The sequence below is a fragment of the Eucyclogobius newberryi genome, unplaced genomic scaffold (genome assembly GCF_026437365.1).
Source record: "Eucyclogobius newberryi isolate DKJ021-1_F unplaced genomic scaffold, fEucNew1.0.hap1 SCAF_3, whole genome shotgun sequence".
Lineage (NCBI taxonomy): Eukaryota > Metazoa > Chordata > Actinopteri > Gobiiformes > Gobiidae > Eucyclogobius > Eucyclogobius newberryi.
The window spans coordinates 17749147-17763806 of record NW_027315945.1 but is presented as its reverse complement, the minus strand read 5'-3'; the positions used below and the strand labels follow the sequence as shown (position 1 = coordinate 17763806).

The 14660-nt window shown below is 46.0% G+C and overlaps 1 protein-coding gene across 2 annotated transcripts in view; it reads left to right on the top strand.

The window, feature by feature from the left end:
* The window catches only part of LOC140374329 (low-density lipoprotein receptor class A domain-containing protein 4-like), a 319179-nt gene that overhangs the window by 152017 nt on the left and 152502 nt on the right, over positions 1-14660 (top strand). For both annotated transcript variants that reach the window (XM_072461193.1, XM_072461191.1), the window contains exon 4: positions 8579-8719. In XM_072461193.1, the coding sequence (XP_072317294.1) occupies positions 8579-8719 (141 nt within the window). The remainder of the gene's footprint in view (positions 1-8578; positions 8720-14660) is intronic.

Sequence of the window (14660 nt, the reverse complement as noted above, 5' to 3'; positions counted from 1 at the left end):
CTCCAATCCAAGAACATGCATTTGGTGGGCTTTGGTGCAAGCTTTACTCTTTACTCTGAATACAGACGTTACTCTCCTGGAGTCTTTTCTTTTTCATATCTTAGCAGTTTATTTATCCACAAAGATGCAGATCTGTTTTGGAGCGCCCTGACCAGAGGAGCACGTCTGCACAAGGTTACAAGTTATTCAAACGTGGGACAGAAAACAGACTGCGTTAAACCAGACAAATAGCAATTTCACTCTTCTCTTCCATGGTTTTATCAGAGCTTTGAAGTCTTTCAAGGAGACAAAATCATGGGCCACATTCTGAAGGTTATTCCAAAAGAGAGAGAAAAAATCTTTAAAAATACCAGACTTGAAGTTCAGGGCAAAAGTTCAGTCAAAGACATTCTGTTTCCTTTCAGAATTCAGATGTTAAAACGAAAGTTACGACTGTAACTATGGTTCTATGAATCCCGGATGACCGCCAGAGGCGGTGCATAAAGCACTGGATGACCATCCTTGCGCATACACAGGTCGAGAATTAATAACAAAAAAGTCACCTTTGACCCCCCGGTGGCTCACGTGAGTCTATATAGTCACGTGACACCGGTAACTCAGTCCCTGGAAACCTTCTCGCAAAGAACGAGAATTCCGAGGGACCAGATGCTCTGGCGGTCATCCGGGATTCATAGAACCGTAGTTACAGTCGTAACTTTCGTTCTATTTCATCCCTACTGACCGCCAGAGGCGGTGCATAAAGCACTGGATGACGAATACCAGCAGGGTCCCGAGAAATAGACAAAACCATACCTCAATGGGACGCAGAAGAGTGTTGCCGGAGAACCTCTTCCAGCGGTTGTAGAGAAACCACATTCACTCTGTAGAATCTTGCAAATGTATTCGGGGATGTCCAAGAGGCCGCCGCACAGATCACATCCAAGGACACCCGGTTCATAGCGGCCCACGAAGTTGAGAGCCCCCTTGTGAAGTGGTACCTCACCCCGGACGGCAACGGTCGCCCTTGTCGAGGATAGGCTTCCGTGATTACATCAACAATCCAGCGCGCGAGACGCTGTTTGGACAGAGCCTAGCCCTTGCGCGGGCCGGCAAAACAAACAAACAGGCTCTCAGATTTGCTTATCAACGCTGTAGCACGCACATATGCCTCAAGCGCACGGACAGGACACAGCTGTTCGGCGGCAGATCCCGCACCAAAACGTGCAAGTTGTAGCGGCCGGTTGTGCCCCTCCGACAAAATCACCTTTGGAACAAAATATATATTCGCCCAAAGGGAAAACCCAGAGTTGTCGGGGTGCCAACGAAAACAGGAGTCTGCCACGGACAAAGCCTGGAGCTCACTCACCCGCTTTGCAGAGGCCATCGCCAGAAGGAATGCCGTCTTCATTGACAGCCATTTAAGGTCAACCTGCGACAGAGGCTCAAATGGAGAGGATCGCAACGCCTCCAGCACCAGGGACAGGTCCCACGCCGGGGCCACAGACCGGGCCGGCGGATGCAAACACCGAGCACCCTTTAGAAAAAGGGAAATATCTTGGTTACGGCCAACCGAGAAACCATTCCACCCCACATGCCCACAAGAAATTGCGGCAATGTATACCTTCAGGGTAGATGGAGAGCGCCCCTGGCCAAGTAGCTCCTGCAGGAATGCAAGCACCGTTGACACAGCACAATGCACTGGATCCTCCCCGCTTTTGCGACACCAGGCGTCAAACAGTTTCCACTTGCAGGAATACAGAAGACGGGTAGACCGGGCACGAGCATTGCTTATTGTGTTCCCAATCTCCCCGGCGTACCTCGAGAAGGTCAGGCCGGGCCCTGCAGCGGCCATACCCAGAGCTTCAGGCGCTCGGGATTGGGGTGCAGAATCTGACCCCCTAGTTGAGAGAGGAGATCCCGCCTGGGGGGAAGACGTCTCGCTGTGCTGCAGCAGAGCCTGCGCAGCAAAGGAAACCATGTCCTCCCTGGCCAAAACGGGGCCACAAGCAGGAGACTGTGGCCCTCCTGAAAGACCCTGAGAAGCGTCTGATGAATCAGGGGGAATGGGGGAAATGCATAAAGCATCGTCCTCGGCCAGTCGTGAGCCAGTGCGTCCTGACCCAGTGGGCTGGCCCTGTCCGCCAGCGAGAACCACTGAGGGCAGTGTGTCGCGTCGCGGGAGGCAAAAAGATCCACCTGTGCCCTGCCGAAGGTCTCCCAAATGTCCCTCACCACCTCCGGGTGAAGCTGCCAGTCCCCCGGCAGCAGCCGATGGCGAGACAGGAAGTCCGCGGACACATTCCAAACCCCCGGAATGTGAACAGCGCTCAGACTGGCAAGGCGCGGGGTAGCCCAAGTCAGGACCCGTTGTGCAATCCTGAACAGGGTCACCGACCCAGTGCCGCCCTGGTGATTTATGTGAAAAACCACACTGGTGTTGTCGGACCGTACCATGACATGACGGCTACGCAGGTGTGGCAAGAAATGGCGCAGCGCTAGCTCGACAGCCAAAAACTCCAGCACATTGATGTGCAGCCTGCTCTGCCTCTGGGACCATGACCCTTGCACCATCCGTGCCTGCCATGTCGCACCCCAGCCTAGGAGGGATGCGTCGGTGTACGCAACCTCCCGTCTGGAAGGAAGAGGCCCCAGCGGAACGCCCTGTGTCATAAAGGCCTCGTTCCGCCACCTGCATAGAGACACCCGGCATTGGGGAGATATGGGTTGCCGCTGCCGCCTGTGATCCTGACGTGTGGGGTCCAGGTATAGGCTGTTGAGCCACATCTGAAGGGGGCACAAAGACAGCAGCCCCAGAGGAACCACCGTTGCGGCTGCAGTCAGCTTGCCCAAGAGGCTTAGGAACAAGACGTAGGGAAGAGAACTCCCCTGTCGAAAGTCCCGCAACATTCCCAAAATATCGTCCACCCGCTTGGGCGAAAGGCGTGCAGTCGCTGTATGGGAGTCGAGGACCATGCCGAGGAAAGTTGCTACCTGTGACGGCATAAGGCAGCTCTTTGCCAAGTTCACCCGCAACCCCAAGTTGGCCACGTGCCTGAGCACAGTCTCTGTATCTTGAAGCGCCTGCTCGTGGCTGGGCGCACAAATGAGCCAGTCGTCCAGATAGGGCAGAATCCGCAACCCCTGGGCCTGCAAGGGGGACAAGGCTGCAGCGACGCACCTTGTAAACACTCGAGGGGACAGAGATAACCCGAATGGCAGGACCCTGAACTGGAAGTGTTCTCCCCGGAAAGCAAAGCGGAGAAACATTGTGTCCAATGTGGCGGTGCAATGGGGACATGAAAATATGCATCCTTCAGGTGTACTATTGTGAACCAGTCGCCTGGGGAGATCGCCTGGAGCACTTGTCTGACCGCCAACATTCTGAAAGGAAGTACCTTTAAAAACATATTTAGACCCCTGAGGTCCAGAACTGGGCGTAAATCGCCCGTCTTCTTGGGTACTAAAAAATAACGGGACTAAAAGCCCCCTGGATCCAGCAGGGGGTCCACAGGAACTATCGCCCCCTTGTCCAGCAAGGTGCGAATCTCCTGAGAGAGCGCCTGTGCCTTGGCCGAATCCTGAATAACTGTCATTCGGATCCGACCAGGAACAGGAGGCCGGCGGCGGAACTGCAGACGATACCCTTCGGACAGCGTGGCCAGCACCCAAATATCTGGGGAGTGAGCCGTCCAGTACTCCAGCTGTCCTGGGGAAAAATGTCCTACCGCCGGCCCTGTGGCCTCATCTGGAGGCCCCTCGACCCCGCCCGGGTTTGTGGGGGCCACGGCCGGGCTGTGAGGAACGGGACGCACGGGACGGACGAAATCCAAATCTTGGGGCCTGTTGCAAGTCTGAGTCATGATGGGGCGGTGGTGTGTATCTCCGTGAAGAAACGGGAGGGGCGGCCTGAGCCGGTCGATGAGACCCCCGCCTATGAAGCCCCGCCAACTGTTGCCGTGTACGGCAAGCCTGGGCCGTGCGCTCTAGAGCCTCCAGGGCGGCCGGGCCAAATAGTTCTCCGGGAAGAACTGGAACACCCCTCAAGGTCTTCCTACTGGCCTCAGAGAGCGGAGACTGTGCCAGCCATACTTGGCGGTGAGCTTGCACTAATGTAGAGAGCAGTCGCCCTAGTTCCCTTGACATGAGGGCAAAAGCCTGCAAGGAGGCATCAACCAGCCCATGTGTTGGTTGGTCCACTGGCACCGTCTCAAGGGAAACCGACAGGCCAAGCATTAAATGAGACAATGAGTTCCCAATGCGACCCATACGAGCTCCCATGTCGTACGCCTTACACAGAAGGTCGTCTGTAACACGGCACTGTGGTCGTGGACACCGGGCATTAGTCCGTAAAGTCTCCTCTGGGCGGACGATGAGGGAGGCAATAGCCAGCTCCACTGCCGGCATATGTCCCAGGCCAAGCTTCTGAGCATCCTGTATCAGTGCCAAAACCCTGCCATCTGAAGTAGGCCTCGAAAATGCCTTTGGGTCTGTCCAACAGGCATGCAGTTCCTTAATGTACTCCTCCGAGGGAGGAACTGCAAAGTGGGACGCTGCAGCCTGGCGCCGAAAGAAGACGCTCGATGGTGCCGCCTCATCCCGCGGAACATCCAGCTTTAAGCGTGAAAGTGCCGTCCGCAAAGCCGCTGTGACAGTGCCATCACTGTCGGCCTGAGAGCCGGCAGAGGCCAGTGAGCCAGATTCTGAAACTCTGGAGCTCAGAAGGTCAGACTCCAGCTGAAACTGCGTGTCTGAAGCAGCCACAGATATGACGTCATCATATACTGAGGCTGTGCCATGCCCCTCATGGCACCACACAACTGGCATCAGTCTGGAGAGTCTGGATAACTGCCCGCATTTGGGCCAGTTCAGATGTCAGCGTGCTCACTTGAGCCGCTAACTTCCCGGGGCCCTTCTTTTTCTTAAATGGGGGGCCGCCTTGAGTAGCCGTGGACGGCCGCTTGAGGCCCCCAGTCTGGCCAGCTGGTAACTGACTCGGAGGCGCTACAGACAACCAGTCTGAAGCGTCCTCGAAAGCCACCAAGCGCGCCACGCGCACAGTCCGGGGCATAACCGAACAGTTGGAGCAAGCATCATCGGAGAGTGCCTCCTGAAGATGATCCACTCCAAGACAAGCAGGGCAGAGATCATGCCCATCGTCAGGCTGCAGCGGTGCCAGGCAGGACCGGCAGCACAGGGACTCCAGCATGATAAGACCGGAGCCAATAGAGTCGGGTCGAGCGGAACGCCACTAGCGACTCTAAGATGTAAAACCTCTTACCTACCCCGGTAAGAGGGGCGCAGCGGGGTCAGGTTGAGCAGGGAACGCCACTAATGACCCGCTATGTGAATGAGACGCGCGGGATCAGACTGAGCTGAGCACGCCACTAATGACCCAATGTAAACACAAAACCAGCTACATGTAACCACCAGGTCGAGCCGAAAACGCCACCGCTGGTATGTAACTGGCTGAAAACAAAGCAGTTCAGAACTAATGACCCGAACACGGCTATAGTTAGAACTTAGAGCCGCGCGGCTGTATCAGTAAACCAAACAACCGGCTTTAGCACGGATAAACACAGAACCGGGTACAATTGTACGGTTCAAATTCAACAAAAAACTACCGAGCGCACGGCTACGGCAAAATGCATTAAAGGGGTACTTACCAGTCGTAGAAAACAACGTAAATATACCTCCTATTGCAACAGGTCCGACACGCTTGTGCAGCCCCAGGAGGGCGAGCGAACTTGCTGCACCGACTGTACCACAGTCACAGGGCTAACAGGCTACAAGCGGCAAAACAAACCAAACTTTGTGGGAAAACAGCAATATTAGCCGAACAACCACGTATACAACCTGCATGCGAGAAGGTGAAAAGGGACTGAGCTCCCGGTGTCACATGACTATATAGACTCACGTGAGCCACCGGGGGTCAAAGGTGACTTTTTTGTTATTAATTCTCGACCTGTGTATGCGCAAGGATGATCATCCAGTGCTGTATGCACCGCCTCTGGCGGTCAGTAGGGATGAAATAGAACTACTACATTTCAGTTTCAAATATATAGCTTTGAGCTGTTTTAGTGTTTGCAAAAGAACACAACAATATTAGGATCTGATTAGAGCAAAGTTCTAGCATCACAAAAACAGAAAATGAATGAATAAATGTATCACTGCTTTAGACAATGTACTGTAGTAATTACTTTGTGACTATTTCCCCTACAACGCTCTATCAATCAGCGCATTGTTTTAAGTTATTTCAGTTTTTTTTATATTATAACAGTTGTTTATTCCCCTCACAATATGCACCCACTGGTTATGTTAGCCAGGTCTCATCACAAAACATCTATTAAACTAAATAATCAAGTCCAAAATAGATCTACAGCTCATGGCATAATTGCTTATAACATTACCAAAAAAATGGGGGGAGACATTTAATTAAACAATATTTTTTTCTTTCTACTTTCATGTTAAATTAACTGGTAATAAGATGGTAAGAATAACTTGATGGTTTGTTCGCTGAATTGAGCAGATTTGACTTTAAAAGTATTGAAGGGAGAAACATAGTGATTTTTTTGATTACTAGACCATTACTGATTTATGATCATCATATCCTTTGTTAACATTATCTATAGATTGCCAAAGCTGTATTATGAGACTAATTTTGTAAAGTTAAGACTAAAGTTAAGTGAAAATGTTTTCCACTTAACTTTAAATTTGATGGAATGATTCACTGTACAACTAAACCGACATTAATACTGACAACGTAAAATGGAAAGGAAAATTACATTTGGACTTAATTTGAAAATGAACAAATTTGAGACAAAGTTGGATGTTTATTTTGGACTTAATTTTCAATCATAATTTTATGTTTATCTCCTGTGGTCTCTCCGGTCTTGTTTGTTGCTGTGTTATAAACTTGAAAGAAAAAAGAAAGAAAAACATAATATAAGGAGAATAGAATGATCCACATATAGGATGACTCATTTTGTAGAGTAGATTCAGTTTTTTTTAATCAGATATTGGAGATTATAAATACTTAGAACAACCACAGCTATATATATTGTATAGTCACAACTTACTGTGAAAGTCATAGCTCATGTCATTCCTTAACAGCCGTTGCTTTAGTTCCCATATTTAGAGCATAGAAGATGGAAGAAATCTGAAAAGAACTTTCCCAGACAAATGTTCTGATTGGCTGAGAACAGACCTTTTTTAAAATGTATTTATTTTTACATATTTTCCCCTCTTTCCTTCCCACATTCAAAACAGACAGAGCTAATTATGCACATTTGGATGTTTTGTCTCTGATCGTGCCACATAAAAGCAGTGTTTCTAAACTGTTTATTTGTCTGAGCGACGGAAAGTCTTTCTGTTGAAGCTTATGTTAAAAAAGGGTTTGTTCCGACCTTGTGCATTCACAGATAAGAGTACTGCTTTTTACATGTTTTGGTGATGCCTGTGGGGACTGCATGGGTGGTCCTTAACTCACTTGGTTCCATCATTTTCCCCATCAAAACCTTGCGTAATTGTGTTTTTAATCAAAATGTTTTCATTTAATTTTGTTTGTTTGTAATAGAGCTATTTGTGAGGAGGAAAGATTAAATTCCTTGTTTTTGAATCAGTACTTAAGAAAACGAAGTGTACTCAAAGTGTTTAGTAATGCTTTTATCCAAGTAAAGAGGCCTTTCTGTTAAAACTAAAAGGTTTATTGAAAAGTATACTTTTCAAGCGCTTGATCAAGATTTCAAGTGCTTTTAATTCAATTTATTTCTGTAACGCCCAAAATCACAAGAACAGTTGCCTCGAAAGGCGACAGTGAAAAACAGATTAAACAACGTTCATAGGAAATTAGCAAATGTCCCAGCATGCCCTGTCCTTGGACCCTCCTTTCAGGCAAGGAAAAACTATGAAAAGTAGAAGCCTTGGGGAGAACCACAGAGAATAAGCTGTCCTACTCCCACGGACGGACAGGCTTGAATTTGCAGATAGACAGTGGAGCTGGAGCCACTCAGAAGGAGAGAGGTTCATCCAGCAAGACAGTTCATCCAGTCAGACGAGGAGCCGTTCATCTAGAGTAGAGAGTGTTCCTCCAGGCAGTTGAGCTGCGTTTGGATCTACATCGGCAGTGTCTGAAACAGTACCACACCCGAGGGCAGTGGAAGAAGGAGAGACACATGTGAACAGTAATGAACAGACAAAGTTGAACTAAAATATGAAATATGATATATTACATAGTAGCAGCGGACAGGGCTCGAGCTGCCATACTTATACTTATATAGTTGCTCCTAGGGCAGTGTAGCTGGGAAACAGTAGGTTTTTATTTCTGTTCCTAACTGGCCTGACCAAAAGCTATTTCAAAGTATTTGCACAACACATACATTAGAAAGCTTTTTTTTTTTTTTTCTCATATTAAAAGTTTTACCAATTCCTTTAGTCATCATAGCAAGACTTTTAACATAGATCATAAAACAAAATCATAGCAGTTATTTTATATAAGCTGCCTTTGTTTGTTTGTTTGTTTGTTTGTTTGTCAAAATGGCTCGTTACTTACCGAAGATTGTTGTCATATCAGCTGACCGATTTATTCGCTGTTTCCCTCCAGAGTGCAAGTTCCAGTGCACCAATGGTAACTGTCTGCGCCTGGGCTCTCTGATCTGTAACCAGCTGAATAACTGTGGAGACAACAGTGATGAGGAGAACTGCCCCGTGGTGACGCAGCACCCTCCGCCGGGCATCTTCAACTGTGAGTGACACCAAACGCTTTACTTTCACTTTCACTCTTACTCTACCCTTTATGCTGCTTTCACCCTTTCCCAGGCTTTGCAATGTGGAGTCGGTTGTTTAGGCAACCTATTCGTGTCCTCTCTTGTCTTAAATATTTGTATTCTGTGCAGTGCCTTCTTTAAAAAGCAACAATCATAACTGAATCTGGGCTGCCAGTGCTTTAACTTGCAAACTGAGGACAAATATTTTTTTTTTACTGTTTTGGCAGTGAAGATTCAGATAATTTACGAACTGGCGACCCAAATGACGGACTTGTGAGGCTCATTCTGCTTTCTGATTGGATAATTGTCTTGAGAATCAAAACTCAAAATGAACACAAAAATCAATAAGTTGCCATCATGTCCAATGTTTTTGTAATTAAGAATAAATCAGCACTGCAATTGTTGAAGCGATATTTGAACACGTATATTAGTATCATTAAAGCTGATGGTGTTTCACTCTATATTAAAAACATGTTTGTGCTTTTAAATGCAAATGAATAAAAAACATCCTTGGTAGAGCGGGCAGATCCACTGACCCACAGGTTGTAGTAATTCTAGCTCTTTCTGGCGAATACTGTCGTTGTGTCCTTGGGCAAGACTCTTGACTCGCCTTGGCCCGAGTGTCTCCGTACACTGGTGTGTGAAAGTGTGTGAATGGATGAGTGGTTCCTTGATGTGAATCCCATTGTGTGCCTTGAATGTGGCAAAAACGCTGTATAAATAGTGACAATTTAATGACTCTTTTAAATGTGTCAGTGTTTTTATGATTTGTGTACGTTTTCACTTTGCCCTAGGTCACCTATGAAATTGAGGTCTTGATCTCAATTGGATCTTAAAATAAAGGTTGATAAAGAATAAAATAAAATAAAATGAACCATCTTCCATGTTTTGAATTAGTCCTCTGATATTTTCTGTTGTTTGCAGCAACTTAATATAAACCCAGAACATAAGCAGGGGGCTTCGCTGGGCTTCACATCTGTAGTAACTCAAATGAAAGCGCAGGAAAGAAGAGGTGAGATGATAAGCTGAGGTTGGAGGAGGATGGGGGTGGAGACTGTGTTGTGGTAGTTTCCCAAAGCACACATTAAAACCAAACAATCAATGTCAGATTGGAAAATGCTCTCATTTTCACTGGAATCAATGAAGCAAAGTTACTTCTAGTTAAGTTGCCCATATAGTCGAGTGCTCTGCTAAGCCTTGCACTGTATCTCTTCCACTACAATTGTTTGTTTGAATTTCCTTGCCCCTCCTTTGCCCCCCCCTGCTGTGCACCTCTGTTTGGGGACCAGGTTGAGAGTGTTCCCCCTGGCCCATCATGATCAATGGGAACAGGGAAATGGGGAGGAGAGCTGGCGTGGAGATGGAGGCAGGATACAGCCAGAGAGATGGAGAGGTGAAGGACTCCAATGTGCCAGGACACTTTGATGTGCTGCCCCGTTCTCTTTCAACAACTTTTAAGAGGAGAGGGGCAACTTTTAAACACTGCGCTTTCATCCTCACCGTGTCTGTGTTTGTGTGCTCCAAAGTGGGGTCATTATTTCGTGGACTGCTGGTGCTTTTTAAGTTGAAAACAAATTTCAACCAATATAGGAATTGAAGATGCCACGTGATCTCGCAAGCTCCAAAGTTCCAGTTTTGTCTCTAATGTGAATTTATTAGTTCACCACTGACATATTTTGCACTTTAATAAAGATAAAACTTGATAATAAAGTGGCATATTAAAACTAGGAACGGGTGATATATATCGGTTGCAGTATCGGCATTGGCAGATACCGATATCGTATTGTGCCCGTGTGTCAGTCCCAACAGATTAATAAGTAAACATTTAAATTGAAGAGAGCTAAAATGTATCTGCAACAATCATGTAACACATTATTTCATGTCCTACAATACATTTTGATGTAAGATATATTTCTGGCCTTTCTATGGATTTTAAACTTGAAATCTTGGTATCAGCTCAAAAAAATCCATATTGGACCATCTCTAATTAAAGACATACATTTAATAAAAATAAAATATAGCCGCAAGCGGCAATGATCGGCCCTCGCCACGCCGCCGCCACGCCGCAAGAGGAGGAGGCGCTAACGCGCCCCAATTGTCCTTTTATTACGCCGACTGCTGAATCTGTGACGCTGTCACATCTTCTCCCCTTTGTTTTACCATCAAAAAGCAATTTTATTTTGAATTCTTGGCAAAATGTGCGGCTTTGCCGCACAGACACCGTGACTCTTTGAATAAAAATGTGGATAACTTTTGATGGTCCACTCCTGAAGATGAGTCTCACCAAATTTCAGGTTAATATGTCTAACGCCCTAAGAGGAGTTTGTGAAAGTCTAAAGTGTAAACATGTTCTGGCGATTTCCCCATTGGAATAACATGGGAGGTTTTGGTCATCGCTACGGCAACGCCATAACAATTATGACATGGGTCTCATTGACTTTTTTGATGGGGATGCCAAAATTGAGTTGTGTGTCAAATTTCATATAATTTCGCAAAACTAAATATTTAACCTCCATATAAAATCTGTAGGGGGCGCTGTGGCTCCAAATTAATTTATTTCACTTCAAGTAGGTTTAGGGCAAAGAGTTTAACAACTGATTCTAATTTGACGCAATTCGGACTTTATCTGCGCAAACGGCAGAAATGTTAAATTTGGGAGATTTCTGAAATTCTTGCTACAGTTTGCGGCTTCGCCGCTCAGAGACCGTGACAGGTATCAATGTAATTTGGATAACTTTTGATGTCCCACTCCTCAGTAGTATTTTCACCAAATTTCAGCTTTTTAGGGCCAACGCCCTGGGAGGAGTTTGTAAAAGTACGACGTTTGGAAAAACTCCGAAGTCATGTTTAGCCATTTTTGAAGCAATATGGCCGACATTTGGTTGGGCGGACGGCGTTGCCGTGATAATATTTTTTACTTCTCTTGTCACCATCGACCTCTGCGCCAAATTTCATGATTCTACGATCAAATTTTTTGAGGGTCAGTTCCCATCTCTCAATGCATTTTTGGTACATTTGGGGGCGCTGATGCGCCAATGTTTTTTATTTTAGAAAAGGGAAATAGCCAGAATGTAGAGAGGCACGATTTTTAGAGGTGTGCAAATTTTTGTGACTTTTCGTCAATGTTCACTGGGTGAAAAATAGGGGGGTTGGTCCCGAGAAGAAGAAGAAAGAATTAAAGCCGCAAGCGGCATCCAACGGCCCTCGCGGGCCGCCGCCCTTCCGACTCAGCGCTTTCGACTTGATAAAGATGGCGCCCTTATTGTGTGTTGAATTAAAAAAGAACTTGACAGACGGCGACACATTGGACATGGCCAATCCAGTGCAAATCAACACAAGTGTCAGTCAAATTTGCTGCTCCGCCGCACAGAGACCGTAGCACTTAAAATATAAATATGGATAAGTTTTGATGCCGCTTGTGTAGATGATATTTCCTCAAATATGAGCTTGATCGAGCTATTGCCCACAGAGGAGTTTGTTAAAGTGTGAAGCGTAAATGTGAACATTTCAGAGATTTCGCTGTTTTCCCATTTCTGACATATATTTGCGGGTCCGCCACACAAAGACCGTAGCACTTAGAATCAAAATATGGATACGTTTTGATGCCCCGCTTGTGTAGATGATATTCTCCAAATATGAACTTGATCGGACAATCGCCCTAGGAGGAGTTTGTTAAAGTGTGAAGCATAAAAAATGTGGTGATTTGAGCGATTCTGCGATTTTCCCATAAGGATAACATGGGATGTTTCTGTCATCGCTACGGTTACGCCGTACAAAATATGACTTTGGCTCTCATACTTTTATGATCAGGATGGCAAATTAGAATTTTGTTCAAAATGTCATGTCATTTGGAAAAACTCTATTGTTTATAGGCCACTCTGAAGGCCAAATAGTCAGAATTCTGGGAAACGTTTGCGGCTCCGTCGCACAGAGACCGTAAAAGTTATCCTTAAAATTTGGATAACTTTAGATGCCCCACTTGTCTAGAGGACGTACACCGATTTTGAGGTTCGTGGGCAAAACGCACTAGGAGGAGTTCGTTAAAAGTGTGAAACATAAAAATGTGGATATTTGAGAGATTTTGCGGTTTTCCCATAGGGATAACATGGGAGGTTTCTGTCATCGCTACGACTACGCCGTAAAAAATAAGGCATTTGTCTGATTGGCTTTTGTGATCGGGACGGCAAAATAGAATTTTGGGTAAAGTTTAGAACATTTTGGTAAAACTAATTTTTGACCTTCAATGTTAATTTAAAGGTCACTCTGTAGGGGGCGCTATCGCGCCCATTTCAATTTTGTCATCATAAACTGGTCCAAACTAGAAAGTTTAACAACTGATTCAAATTTGGTCCTAATCGGACTGGTTTTGATCAAATGGGAGCAATTTTTAGATCTGCAATATTCCAAAATAAATTGTCCAACTTTGCGGCTGCGCCGCACACAGACCGTAAAAGGTATCTCAAAAAATTGGATAACTTTAGATGCCCCACTTGTCCAGAGGACGTCCGCCGATTTTGAAGTCGGTGGGCAAAACGCCCTAGGAGGAGTTCGTCAAAGTTTGACGTGAACAAAATGGCTAACACAGCGTGTTTTCATTTTCAATGGAAGATGGCGGCCATAGGGTAAATCTGGGGGCGTGGCCACAATAATATTTTTTTTTTGTCCTCACGAGAGGAATGTGTGTTCCGAATTTCGTAGCTCTACGACAAAGTTGACCTCGGGGCGTCTCCCATAGGCGCAATGTATTTTGACTTTTGTCGGTGGCGCTGTCGCGCCATTTTTTAACGAAAAAAAAATGGCCCAGAAAAAACTAAATTTTTCGCCGATTCAGAATTTTGGGCAAAGTTTGGTGAGTTTTTGAGCATGTTCAGGGGGTCAAATTAGAGTTCAAAGCGATGAAGAACAAGAAAAATTAAAGCCGCAAGCGGCATCCAACGGCCCTCGCGGGCCGCCGGCCTTCCGACTCTGCGCTTTCGACTTGATAAAGATGGCGCCCTTATTGTGTGTTGAATTAAAAAAGAACTTGACAGACGGGGACACAGTGGACATGGCCAATCCAGTGCAAATGAACACAAGTGTCAGTCAAATTTGCTGCGCCGCCGCTCAGAGACCGTAGCACTTAGAATATAAATATGGATAACTTTTGATGCCCCGCTTGTGTAGATGATATTTCCCAAAGTAAAGCTTGATCGAGCTATTGCCCACGGAGGAGTTTGTTAAAGTGTGAAGCATGAATTTGAACATTTAAAAGATTTGGCGTTTTCCCATTTGTGACAGTATATTTGCAGCTCCACGGCACAGAGACCGTACCACTTGAAATCAAAATATGACTGACTTTTGATGCCCCGCTTGTGTAGATGATTTTCCCCAAATATGAGATTGATCGGGCAATCGCCCTAGGAGGAGTTCGTTAAAGTGTGAAGCGTAAAAATGTGGTCATTTTAGAGATTTCGCTGTTTTCCCATTTCTGACATATATTTGCGGGTCCGCCACACAGAGACCGTAGCACTTAGAATCAAAATATGGATACGTTTTGATGCCCCGCTTGTGTAGATGATATTCTCCAAATATGAACTTGATCGGACAATCGCCCTAGGAGGAGTTCGTTAAAGTGTGAAGCGTAAAAATGTGGTGATTTGAGCGATTCTACGATTTTCCCATAAGGATAACATGGGATGTTTCTGTCATCGCTACGGTTACGCCGTACAAAATATGACTTTAGCTCTCATACTTTTATGATTTGGATGGCAAATTAGAATTTTGTTCAAAATATCATGTCATTTGGAAAAACTCTTGTTTATAGGCCACTCTGAAGACCAAATAGTCAGAATTCTGGGAAACGTTTGCGGCTCCGTCGCACAGAGACCGTAAAAGTTATCCTTAAAATTTGGATAACTTTAGATGCCCCACTTGTCTAGA